The sequence below is a fragment of the Canis lupus genome, chromosome 12 (assembly GCF_048164855.1).
Source record: "Canis lupus baileyi chromosome 12, mCanLup2.hap1, whole genome shotgun sequence".
NCBI lineage: Eukaryota > Metazoa > Chordata > Mammalia > Carnivora > Canidae > Canis > Canis lupus.
Genome location: NC_132849.1, coordinates 45,216,534 through 45,228,826, shown reverse-complemented (window position 1 = coordinate 45,228,826; position 12,293 = coordinate 45,216,534). Strand labels below are relative to the sequence as shown.

General features: G+C 36.7%; 1 protein-coding gene and 1 long non-coding RNA gene across 10 annotated transcripts in view; one reads left to right on the top strand and one right to left on the bottom strand.

The window, feature by feature from the left end:
* The window catches only part of LOC140601621 (uncharacterized), a 71,643-nt gene extending 67,769 nt beyond the window's left edge, over positions 1-3,874 (top strand). For all 6 annotated transcript variants that reach the window (XR_012004620.1, XR_012004617.1, XR_012004619.1 and 3 more), the window contains one exon: positions 3,692-3,874. This is a non-coding gene — a long non-coding RNA (uncharacterized lncRNA). The remainder of the gene's footprint in view (positions 1-3,691) is intronic.
* ASXL2 (ASXL transcriptional regulator 2) overlaps positions 1-12,293 on the bottom strand; it is a 335,805-nt gene that overhangs the window by 51,479 nt on the left and 272,033 nt on the right. For 2 of the 4 annotated variants that reach the window (XM_072770813.1, XM_072770812.1), the window contains 2 exons: positions 4,502-4,610; positions 910-1,060 (listed from right to left, as the gene is read on the bottom strand). In XM_072770813.1, the coding sequence (XP_072626914.1) occupies positions 910-1,060; positions 4,502-4,610 (260 nt within the window). Of the gene's footprint in view, positions 1-909; positions 1,061-4,501; positions 4,613-12,293 lie in introns of those variants that run through there. The other 2 variants (XM_072770814.1, XM_072770815.1) reach the window with 2 other exon arrangements.

Sequence of the window (12,293 nt, the reverse complement as noted above, 5' to 3'; positions counted from 1 at the left end):
AGATCTAAGGACAGCTCATGTCCGTAACACAAACCTAAGAGGATATCCAGGCTAGGGAAATTCTTGGATGTCATTTTGTTCTAGAATACCATTACATTAATCCTTGTAAAGGAATCATCAGGAGTTGACTTAAATCTGCTCTGCCATGTATAGCTAAATTTATAAAAACTGAGGTAAAAACAATTTGCCCTCTTCAAGAAGACTCTGACAAGAAGCTATGAATAATTAGCAAGAATAGGTAATAAAATGTATCCTTTTTGTTTTGTTTTGTTTTTTGTTTTTTTAATAAAATGTATCCTTAAGTGGAAAATCCATCCCAAAGAAGCTGCAGCAACAAAGACATTATTCTCTAAAAAAAAGTTTTTTGGGTAAGCTATAAAGCAGACACCAAGCAGGGGAGAGCAAAGAACAGCAGATTAAATTTAGTCTTTACTAGTAGAAATGAAAAGCATTCTTTTCTTGGTTAAGTAGAGAGCTATTAGAGCAGTAAGTGTTCAAGTTTAGAAGAGAGGATTAAAGAGGCAAGTAAGATGACAGCATCCTTCAAAAAGGCTAGGGATGACCAAGAGCTGAATATAAACCCAGGTAAAACCTAGAGAGCTGTGTTATCCAACTGGTAGCCACTAGACACATGTGGCTATTTAAATTAAAATTTAAAAAGAATAAAAAATTCAGTTCCTTATTCAAACTGCCATATTTCAAGTGCTCTGTAGACTAGCTACTGGCCGTGTTAGGTTGGACAACACAAACACAGAACATTTCCATCATTGCAAGAAATTCTAGGACATTACCAATCTAGAGGGAAGGGAAAGAGATGAACTGTCCTGGGGTCTGAAAAAAGTGGAGCTACTAACAAGGGCTTTTGTCGTATAGCATTCAATACTTTATTGAGCGATCAGGTGGATTTACCTTTCCTTTTCCACCTGCTCTTTTTTCCCTCCTTGTTGCTGCCACCATCACTGCTGCTGCTGCTGTTCTCAGAACTCTGGGAATCTGACTGACCATCACTGCTTTCTTCTGAACCTTCTGATAGCTCTTTCACCCCATCCGGCACATCTTTCTGAAAATGTAGGCATCCAATTAGGATTAATCATTACCATTTCAGCAAATAGGAATTAAATTTCTAATATGCGTTATTGCAACTTAACTGTGCTGATAAATTTTTAATATTATAGGATTCAGTAGCAGAACCAGTAATCTATTTGGAATTCCTGTCATCTCTCTTCTTTGGGTCAAATTAGCTAATGTTTCCATCTACATCCAAAGATAAAAATTATACATGAAAATCATATGCAAGCATAATACAGAGGCTTAAATTAGGAAAAAAAAAAAAAACTGGGTATATGTAAGTCCAAGTAAAGGAGAAGGTTTTCAGAATAAAAAAACTATACAGTAACAATTTTGTAAAAGATACCTATTAGTCATCATTCACAGATATGTATTTGTGTGTATGTATCATTAAGTATTGTGAATTGAGTTGAATCTGGATAGGGAGAGATAGTTCACTATTTGAGAATCTGATTCCTAAATATTGGTTAATAAGTAACAAGAGTCAAATACAAAAGGAATAATTAAAACAAATGTTTTTCTATTTTAAAATAAACTCTTAATGTGGGGCTCACACTTACAACCCCGAGCATGCTCTACTGACAGCCAGCCAGGTACCCTAAAAGGAATAATTTTTTATTAAACTCACAGGAATCTTTGGTTTCTAAACTGAATAGTGAGAATGTTAATCAGAAAAGACACCTGTGTCAGCACAGTATGTGAGAGATACAGTAGGATAGGTGCAAGATGAAGAACTAGGAAATTAAGACTTTCTGGAGTTGAATTCTGGCTCTATCTTTTCCTAATTATACAATCTTGGTCAAAGTCTTAACCTCTTATGCCTCAGTTTCCCTGCCTATAACATGGAGATAATAGTACCTATCTTAAGAGATCATTCGAAATTAAATGAGTTAAATGGAAAATACTTAAGAATAGTGCCTGACATATAAGAACTCAAAATATATTAGCTACTATGTATGTATGTAGTATATAAAAATATACACATGTAAACAAACACATTAGTGAACTTCGAAGTTATAGAACTATGGATAGTTCTTTTTTCCCCTCAATAGATTTTTTATTTTCCCACACTTTATAATCAGATAAAAAATAATTCTGATATGTGACTCTCCTTCCTACAACTGACACATTATAGCCAAGATAAAACCTCTGATCTAGTAAGGAACTGTTACTTCCCACTTATGTCTGTATCTTAGTGCCATTTCTCTCTAAGCCATTTCTGATGTTGTATACTTTCTTAAAAAATACACAGCCCATATTTTTCTATTCTTTCCTTCAAAATGTGGAACAACTTTTACAGAGTTAGTTGCCAGCCAGACCTCCTGACCTGTAGGTTCAACAAGTATTTTAAGTACAAATATAACTCTTGTTGAGCTTAAACCTGTGACCCCTTGCAGGATCATCTGGTCAACTATGAATGCCCCGAATCTCAGAATCATTTCACCCCTCCTTTTGCCCATTCTATAGTATATATTTTATTTCTCTAATGTCCCTTGCCCCTGCCTCTATTACCACTCTCATAGTTCAAGCCAATTATCTCTTACAAACAATCCCTGATTTACCCTTAAATCTATCCAGTTTGGATTATCTTCCTAACACAGATTTGATCACACTATTCTCCTGAAAAACCTCTGCCATCTCCTCAGCACTCTCCTTCCCCCTCCCCTCTCGAAAACTGCTAAGTCAGATTTTCAAAAGGCCTCCAAAATTGATCTTCACCGAATGCTTACTCCACCCCCAACTCCTTACCACACTAACCCACACACAGATGAAGGTAACCACTTCAATCTATTCTAGTTTCAAATCCATTCTGGATCCTTCTATGCCTTTGCTTAAGCTAGTTCCTTATCCTGAAGGCCCTTCCCCCCATTAGTTATCTGCCAAAGTTCAACTCAAACATTTTAAGTTAAAAAAAAAAACAAACAAAAGCTTTCTAGATCCCCTTATTCAAAATTAAGCTTTATTTCTCTACCCTATGACAATGCCTTATAGTACTTTATATCACAGTACATTTTGTCAGTATGTAATCACTTCAATAACTATGCGAGCATCGAGAGCTCAGGGACCACAGTTTATTCTTCTTTATAGTCTTTACAGTGTCCAGCATTGAGTAGGCATTTAATTAGTGTTATTAACAATACAGAAGGTCTAGAACAGCTAGAACCTTAAAGCAATGCAAAAAGCTCCCTGTGAGAATAGAGCCCTGTAATCATAAGAAGTTTAACAAAGTGAATAAGGAGGTATTATAGGTAAATTAGAACTTTGTAATGTTAGTGGGCTACTACAACCACTGAGCATAGAGTTGACTACAGCTGAAAGCTAAAAAGAAGGGAAAGAGTCCCACATACACATCGACAATAGTCAGTGCATGCCAAGCATTAATTCTCCTTCTGTTGATAATTTCCTTTGGCAAACAATCCCTTTCCTGAATTCATCTGGCAGAGGACTTATCCTCAACCTCACATCAAGAGTGATCGTGAACCTATGTATAGCCAATCAGAAGACTCAATGCATTTGGCAACAGCGATTATTCAGTTATAGGCACATGGGCCATGCCAAACCAATTAAGCCACATCAGAATTAACTGAAGGGCTCCCACTTTAGTTCTTGCTTTTCTCTCCAGATTTACATCCTGCAGAGTGGGGGTTAACGGTGAAGTCATGTATGATAGGAGACAGCCTGCCTGAGAATGAAGACAAAAGAAAGCCGAGATCAATCCCTGATGATATCATTTGAGCTCCTGGGTCCAGACTCCGTTTCCTTAGAATCTACAGTTATATGAACTAATAAACTCTGTTTCCATCAAGCTCATTTGAGTTGGTTTTCTGGTTTGTAAGTGAAGGGACACTGAAAGTCAAGTGTCTTCTCGGTGCCAGAATTAGAAATCAGCAAGGCTGGTATGGTAAAAAGAACATGAGCTCAGGAATCCAGTCAGATCTGGGTCCATATTCCAGTTCTTACACTATCTGATAAACACTAAACAAGAAAATCGAATCTTCTGAACGTGGGCTTTCTCTATTACAAAAAAAAAGAAGAACCACAGCTCTGAACTATAATGGAGAATTAAATAGCAATTTATAAAGCATCAGGTCTGTATGCTCCAAGTTAACACTTATTATTCAAATGTTGTGAGGTCCTTCAAAAAGTCACTGGAAGTCATTTTCAGTTCATCCTTTCAAGACAGTATTATCATAAAGAATAAAAAATAGTTACTTCTCTAGTCTACCCACAGATGGCCACAGATTAGTATAAAAATGTACAGGATACAGAGTTGAACATATTACATATTACCTTTTCCTAAAAATGAGCTCTTCAAGAACAGAATTCTGTGTCTATGATACAAATATCATTTAGATATAGTCACTTCTTTTTTTTTTTTTTTATATAGTCACTTATTTTACTTTATAAATGATGCCTTAACAAAAATATTTACCTTCAAAGTATATACTCCCATTCTACCTGGAACTTTATAGAAGATGCCCTCTTCACCTCGGGAGTTTGTGTGCAGCATTGCATTCAGGCATGCAAGAGGAGAAGTCCCACTGCAAAAAAACAAAAACAAAAACAAGAGGAACACAATGATTAGTTTCTGTCTCTGTAACGCTGACATAAGATAAAATTAACTGATTAACATCATTTGACATAAACACATTGTATAAACTATAAAAAGTCTAACAATCTACAGAGAGGCTGCCATAGAGAAAATAGATATAAAATTCATCCCCATATATATGAAGGAAAAATAATTCTTTCATTTTCTTAATCCTGATCTAATATCTAACATGTAAGAAAACATGTATCTTACAGAAGTCTTACAAATATATTGTGAATATTGTATTTCACTTACAATTTTGTCAATTATACCTCAATAAAGCTAAAATTAAAACAAAACAAAACAAAACATTCTCCTTCATTTAACACAAGTTTTACAGGTCCAGAAGTAAAATAGGGGAAGGAAAGAATATACATACAGATCCAAATAAACAATATTAGTCTCCTTAAAATATATATATATTTTATATATATATAAATCTCTTTGCGGACTACTGCAACACACTAAATCTGAGGTATGAAATGAACACATTTCTATGGTCTCTTGTATTAATTTTTTATATTTTTATTGATATAACTGACATATAACATTAGTTTCAAGTGTACAACAATAGTGATGTCATACACATACACACACACACAATGGTCTCTTGTACTTAGACCTAACACAGTATCACTTAAAGACGTATAAAGTAAGTTTTAGAATATTTATCTTCTATGTAGCACCTTGGTTAAATGTTTACTAATTCCAATATACATGTACCATATTTCTAGAGTTTTAGGAATATAATAAATTATCTGTAAAAACTATAAATATATTATTTTCTTTTCTGTTATCACATCTTATTTTCCTATCTTTTTGTACTTATCTAACATAACAAATAGCAATTTAACGGAAGATGTAAAAAAATTTTTATTTTAAAGTAATTATAGACTCACAGGAAATTGAAAAATAGTCCCATGCATATGTCACCCAGCTTCCTTCAGTAGTAACTGAAGTAGTAACTTCCTTCATTATAACTATAGTACTAAAAATTTTTTTCCTCAGATCTGAGGGATAAGGCAGCTTATCTGAACATTTCCAGCAGTTCTCCCTCTCAGTTCTCTGCTGGTAACACTCAATAACCCGAGTAAGGCTACTAGAAGAGGCTGCCAGTTATCCTGGGAATACTCAATAATAGGAGTTCTCTGTGGGGTGAGCAGGACCATGGTTCATTGCCTTCTGATATTTGTGAAAGTGTTGAGGGTCAAAAACTGTAAAGACGATGGAGGGCAAGCAAGAAAATTTTTTTTTAATTTTTGCTAAAGAAAGTATTGAGTCTTCAGTTTGATTCTTATAGATATTTTTATATAATTTGGAATTTCCATCTTAAAAATATGCATAATGCAATCTAGTCAGAATCCCAAAGTTCATATCAAATAAATATATAAGAAATTTCTGGGGGAAAAAAGATAGAAGCCTTGTTAAGAAGATATTAAAATGTACTCAAAGCTACTATATTATTGAAGCAGTATGCCTCTAGGACAGGATAGACAAATGAACACCCTGGACTGCTACTAGAATAAAATTCAGAAACAGATCATAATAAATGTAAAAGGTGCAATTTCTGTACCTTTGTACAATTCTGTACCTTTCTCTATGATCTATGTAGTAGGAAGGAGACAGAGTCATGACCTGGTCACCTGTGGTTTTACTACCTGGCATCTACTTGAACCCTCTTCTGGAGACAATACCTAAAATTTCCCATGAAACATTATCCCCCTTCTCATCCTCATACAGGTGGTTGAGACAGAATTAATCCCATGCGCATCACAGGTTTAAATCCAAACTGTTAAGCCACATTTCCTGGTATAAAAAGCCAATCAGCATTTCTGTGTACACCCCATTCCCCACCCCACAGGGAAAGATTCAGGAACAGACATATGACCTAATTTGGGGCAACAATCTAAGGAGCTATTTACTTGGGCACTTAAGAAACTTGCTCTGCTGAAAAGCTTCAGAAAGACCTTCTTTCTCTTCCCCTGAGCAGTAAGAGGAAGTAATGCCTAAAACTTTCAATCATGTGACCATCAGGAAAGCATCTGGGATTGGGGTAAACACCACACAGGACAAAGGAAGTGTTGGGTAAGAATTACAGGGAAAAATACAGCACCCCAAAAGGCACTAAACTGAAAAATAAAAAAGGAAAACAGCAATAATTTTAGCAATATTACTTTGCCACTATATCAAGCCTTGCCTCAAGCCACTCCTACCTTTGGAATTGCTGAGGTTTTAAAGTCATAAGCAACCAAAAGAGTCATGAATAAAACAGTTTATGTTAAGTAGTGCTGGAATAGCCTGTTACACATCTGAGGAAAAGAATTCTTACAGTAAAAAAAAAAAAAAAAAAAAAGAATTCTCACAGTATATCCAAAACACATTCCAAATGGATTAAAGACCAAACAGTAAAAAGTAGAAAATATTAAAAGGAAAATAGGGGGTACCTGGGTGGCTCAGTGGGTTGTCTGCCTTCGGCTCAGGTTATGATCTCAGGGATCTGGGATCCAGCACAGAGTCCGCTTCTACCTCTCCCTTTGCCCCTCCCCCCGCTCATGCTCTCTCAAATAAATAAAATCTTAAAATTAAAAAGGAAAATAGTATATAACCTGCTAGATGGATAAACCTTTCTAAATAAGAAAGAAAGCCTAAGAACCACAAAAGAGAAACACATTGACTACATAAAAATAAAAAAGCTCTACATAGGATAAAAACAAAATCAACCAACTTTCTATGGAAAGTATATGAAGATGCGGATCCCTGGATGGCTCAGCAGTTTAGTGCCTGCCTTGGACCCAGGGCGTGGTCCTGGAATCCCAGGATCGAGTCCCACATCCGGGCTCCCTGCATGGAGCCGGCTTCTCCCTCTGCCTGTGTCTCTGCCTCTCTCTCTGTGTCTCTCTCATGAATAAACAAATAAAATCTTTAAAAAAAAAAAAAAAAGTAAGTATATAAGGCTGAAATAAGAAACTGCAAAACATATGGCAGACAAAACAATGAATAGCCTTAAGAGAGCTGCTTTTAGGAAAATACTAACAAAAAATAGATAAAGGAGGGAATCCCTGGGTGGCTCAGCGGTTTAATGCCTGCCTTTGGCCCAGGGTGTGATCCTGGAGTCCCAGGATCAAGTCCCACATCAGGCTCCCTGCATGGGGCCTGCTTCTCCCTCAGCCTGTGTCTCCGCCTCTCTCTCTCTCTCTGTCTTTCATGAATAAATAAATAAATAAAATCTTAATAAATAAATAAATAAATAAATAAATAAAATTTTAAAAAAATAAAGGATATGAATAATTGTAAAACATGCAACATAAATGGTCACTAGAACACATGAAAAGAAGCCCAAACTTATTAAGTTTGGGGGAAAATAATTAAATCAAGATACCATTGATCAGATTGGAAGAAAGCAAATGAATCCAAGTTAACAGTACTATGCTAACATCAAACGCCTGGTTTTGATATTATACTATATTTATAATGATGTTACCACCAGAGGAAGCTGGGTGACATATGCATGGACTTTTTCCAATGTCCTGTGAGTCTATAATTACATTAAAATAAAAAACAGGGGTGCCTGGGTGGCTCAGTCAGTTAAGCATCTGACTTCAGCTCATATCATGACCTTGGGATCCTAGGACTGAGTCCCTCATCAGGCTTCTCTCTCTATCTCTCTGTACCTTCCTGACTCTGCTCATGAGTACACTCTCTCTCGCACTCCCTCTCAAATAAATAAAGATAAAGAAATTAATTAAATAAAAAAAAACACAAGTGAATTGATAAAAATCCATTGCTGGTATGGTTATAAAAGCAAGTGAGCACTCTAACAGATTGCTGACAGAACTAAAAACTGCTGCCTTCCCCACTCCATCTCAATTTTGCTTTAGTGAAGTATCATGAAAAGTATCCATTGAAATGAAAAAATATTAGGGCCCAGTGATCCAACAATTGAATTCTATCTATCCTAAAAAAATAAGGTTACAAGGACTTGCAGCCATATATGAAGGATCATACCCAGCAGTGTTATAAGTTAAAGCACAGAAAATGACTTCAAAGTCCATTAATAAGGGAACGGTATGTTAGTAAAGTAACCAAGAGGACATGATCAATAACAACTACATTAACAACAAAAGAAGTGCTAAATTCTAGGAAGCATTCTGTTTAGCCCTCACATCAATCCTTTGAGGCAGGCAAAATTGTTAGGCCATTCTTATAAATGAAAAAACTTAACATATAAGGGTGTTAAATAACAAAACCATATGATTAGTAAATGATGAAACCAAGATTCCAGTAAGAAGAAAGAAAACAGAAGCAGAAAAAAGAATGCTTAAAAAGAAAATAAGACCGGGGATCCCTGGGTGGCGCAGCGGTTTGGTGCCTGCCTTTGGCCCAGGGCGCGATCCTGGAGACCCGGGATCGAATCCCACATCGGGCTCCCGGTGCATGGAGCCTGCTTCTCCCTCTGCCTGTGTCTCTGCGCCTCTCTCTCTCTCTGTGACTATCATAAATAAATAAAAATAAAAAAAATTAAAAAAAAAAAAAAAAAAAAAAGAAAATAAGACCAAGTAAAAAAACATGTTATCTGTAGTTCAATAATCCATCTGGTACAAGTTTGCCCCCATCTAATAGTATTCAATTCCAGTATTATGTGCCCACTCTGTTTAGGCCAATAAACTAGGGTCTGTGTGTAGGCCCAAGGAGGAATTCTTACTTAGCTCAGAAAAAGAAAGATAGATAAGGGAACAAAGCCACAGGACACTGTAATCAGTGCTATAAATAGGCCTACAATCCCTGACCCAAAATACTTAAGGTCAAGTGTTTTAGGCATAAAAATCTTTTGAATTTTAGAAAAGTAACATGATATGCCATCTATTATGAAGCACCATCAGAAGGATTAGGGACAGAATCCCATAACCTAACACATTAAAACATAAATATTTACACTAAATCAGATATACTAATAATGTATGTACTTTTATGTCAGTTTAGCAGAAGTGCTATTATCAAACAAGTTTTGATATCAAATATATGAAAAAAATTCTTTCAAGCATTTTAGATTTTGGAATTATAGAATACAGACTGCAGATCTATATATTTAAAGTACTTTAGGGGTGCCTGCCTGGCTCAATCTATGGAGCTTCTGACTCTTGATTTTAAGATTGTGGTTTGAGCCCCATCTTGAATGTAGAGATTACTTTAAAAAGAGAACAACTTTAAAAAAATTTTTTAAAAGATAATAAAGTACTTTAACTCAGAGAAAGAAACAAATAATGTGATCTAGGATCTAGTACCCAGAACCCCCACCCCAAAAAAACAAAACAAAACAAAACAAAACCCAACGAAAAACAACCCAATCCAAACCAAAAACCCCTTAAAGTAAAACCCAAGTAATGAAAGTAAATGACATACACATCTGGTAAAAATATGTGGTAAAAGTCACATAAACACCATCATAATATTTTCCTTGAATATCTGGATATAATTTTCCTTTGAAGGAAATAAGGAAGTTTTGAATAACACACAAGATAGAACAATATACTGTTTCTTTAAAAGATTTATTTATTTGTTTGTTTGAGAGAGCTCACAAATGCAAGGAAGTAGGGGAAGGGGCAGAAAGAGAGAGAGAGGGAGAGAGGGAGAGAGAATCTCAAGCAAACTCCCCACTAAGCCATGAGCCCGACGTAGGGCTTGAACTCACAACCCTGAGCTGAAATCAAGAGTAAGACGTTCAGGGCTGCTCTGGTGGCTCAGCAGTTTAGCACCGCCTTCAGCCCAGGGCGTGACCCTGGAGACCTGGGATCGAGTCCCATGTCGGGCTCCCTGTGTGGAGCCTGTTTCTCCCTCTGCCTGTGTCTCTGTCTCTCTCTCTCTCTCTCTCTCTGTGTGTCTCTCATGAATAAATAAAATTTATTTTAAAAAATAACTTAAAAAAAAAAAAAGAGTAAGATTTTCAACCAACTGAGCCACACAGGCACTCCCAGAACACTGTACTGTTTAAAACAAAATTTTAGTTTTGGTTTTGGGAAAATATAAAAAGCCAGCATCCTGGCAGTTTATTTTTACAAAAAATGAAGCAATGGCAGAGAAGTACAATAGGCTACACTTCCCATGATGGCAGGAATAGATCTTCAAGGACAAAAACTCCAGAATTATATAATAAAATAAAAATAACTGAATAACTCAAAGAAACAGGTACCATCTAAATGGACAACAATACCCTGGTATTGAGGAGGGCAAAGTCAAGTGCAGTACAGTATGAGGGAAGTCCTGACACCCAAAGCAGCTGAAGCAAAAACACTTCAAAAGATTCATAATTAGGGGATCCCTGGGTGGCTCAGCAGTTTGGCGCCTGCCTTTGGCCCAGGGCGCAATCCTGGAGTCCCGGGATCAAGTCCCACGTCAGGCTCCCAGCATGGAGCCTGCTTTTCCCTCCTCCTGTGTCTTTGCCTCTCTCTCTCTATGTCTATCATAAATAAATAAATAAATCTTTTTTTTTAATTTCATAATTATCATGAGACAATGAAGCTTCTAATTTTTATTATCCATGCTCAAGACAGCAGAGTTGGGGAGGAGGGTCAGGAAAAGAACAAGTGCAGTGCTGTAATTTTAGGCTAAATCTATCTCATGTAAGGAAATACAGTAAGATGTTGCATACACAAGTCCCAAGAACAGAAGTAACTTCAGTTATACTGCCAATGGCCTTATTTAATCCTCTTTGCAGAAAAGTGGTTACTCACCAGTGGCAAGTAGGGCTAAAGACCTGAGGTTTGTAATCACACTGCTCAGATGAAGCATTAAATATAGTAACTAATGGGGGTCCCTGGGTGGCTCAGATGGTTAGGCATCTGCCTTCAGCTGAGGTCATGATCTACAAGTGCTGGGATAAAGCCCCACATTGTGCTCCCAGCTCAACAGGAAGCTACCTACCTCTCCCTCTTCCTCTGCCTCTACTGCTCCCCCTGCTTGTGCTCTGTCTCTTTCTCTCTCTCAAATGAATAAAAAATCTTTTTTAAAAAGTCTGTTTCTCGGGCAGCCCTGGTGGCTCAGCAGTTTAGCGCCACCTTCAGCCCAGGGCATGATCCTGGAGACCCGGGATCGAGTCCCATGTCGGGCTCCCTGCATGGAGCCTGCTTCTCCCTCTGCCTGTGTCTCTGCCCCTCTCTCTCTCTCTCTCTCTGTGTCTGTCATAAAGGAATAAAATCTTTTAAAATTTTTTAAAAATAAAAATTAAATTTAAAAGTCTGTTTCTTAGTTTGCCTCTCATAAAAATAAACAAACAAACTAATGAAAGGAGACAGCCCCATGTAGCAAAAAGAGCCAGACTTAGATATTCACACCCATCTGAATTCAGATCTGATAGTGGCCATAGCGAATCACTTTAAATACCTTTAAACTTCATTTTCTCCTCTGTAAAATGGATGTAATACCATCTACTTTGTAATCTGCATAGATTACAGATAATATATCAAAGTGTGTCAGAGGAGATATTCAGTAACTGTGATCATTACCCCAACAACTTGCCCCTCTGGCCTAGTCTCAAAAAGTTTTAGTGTTTCCTATCTCAAGTGAGAGTAAATTCACCTTCACCCTCAATTCTCCACCCCCAAGCCAGGGGTAACTTTTAAAAACAAATATGATCATG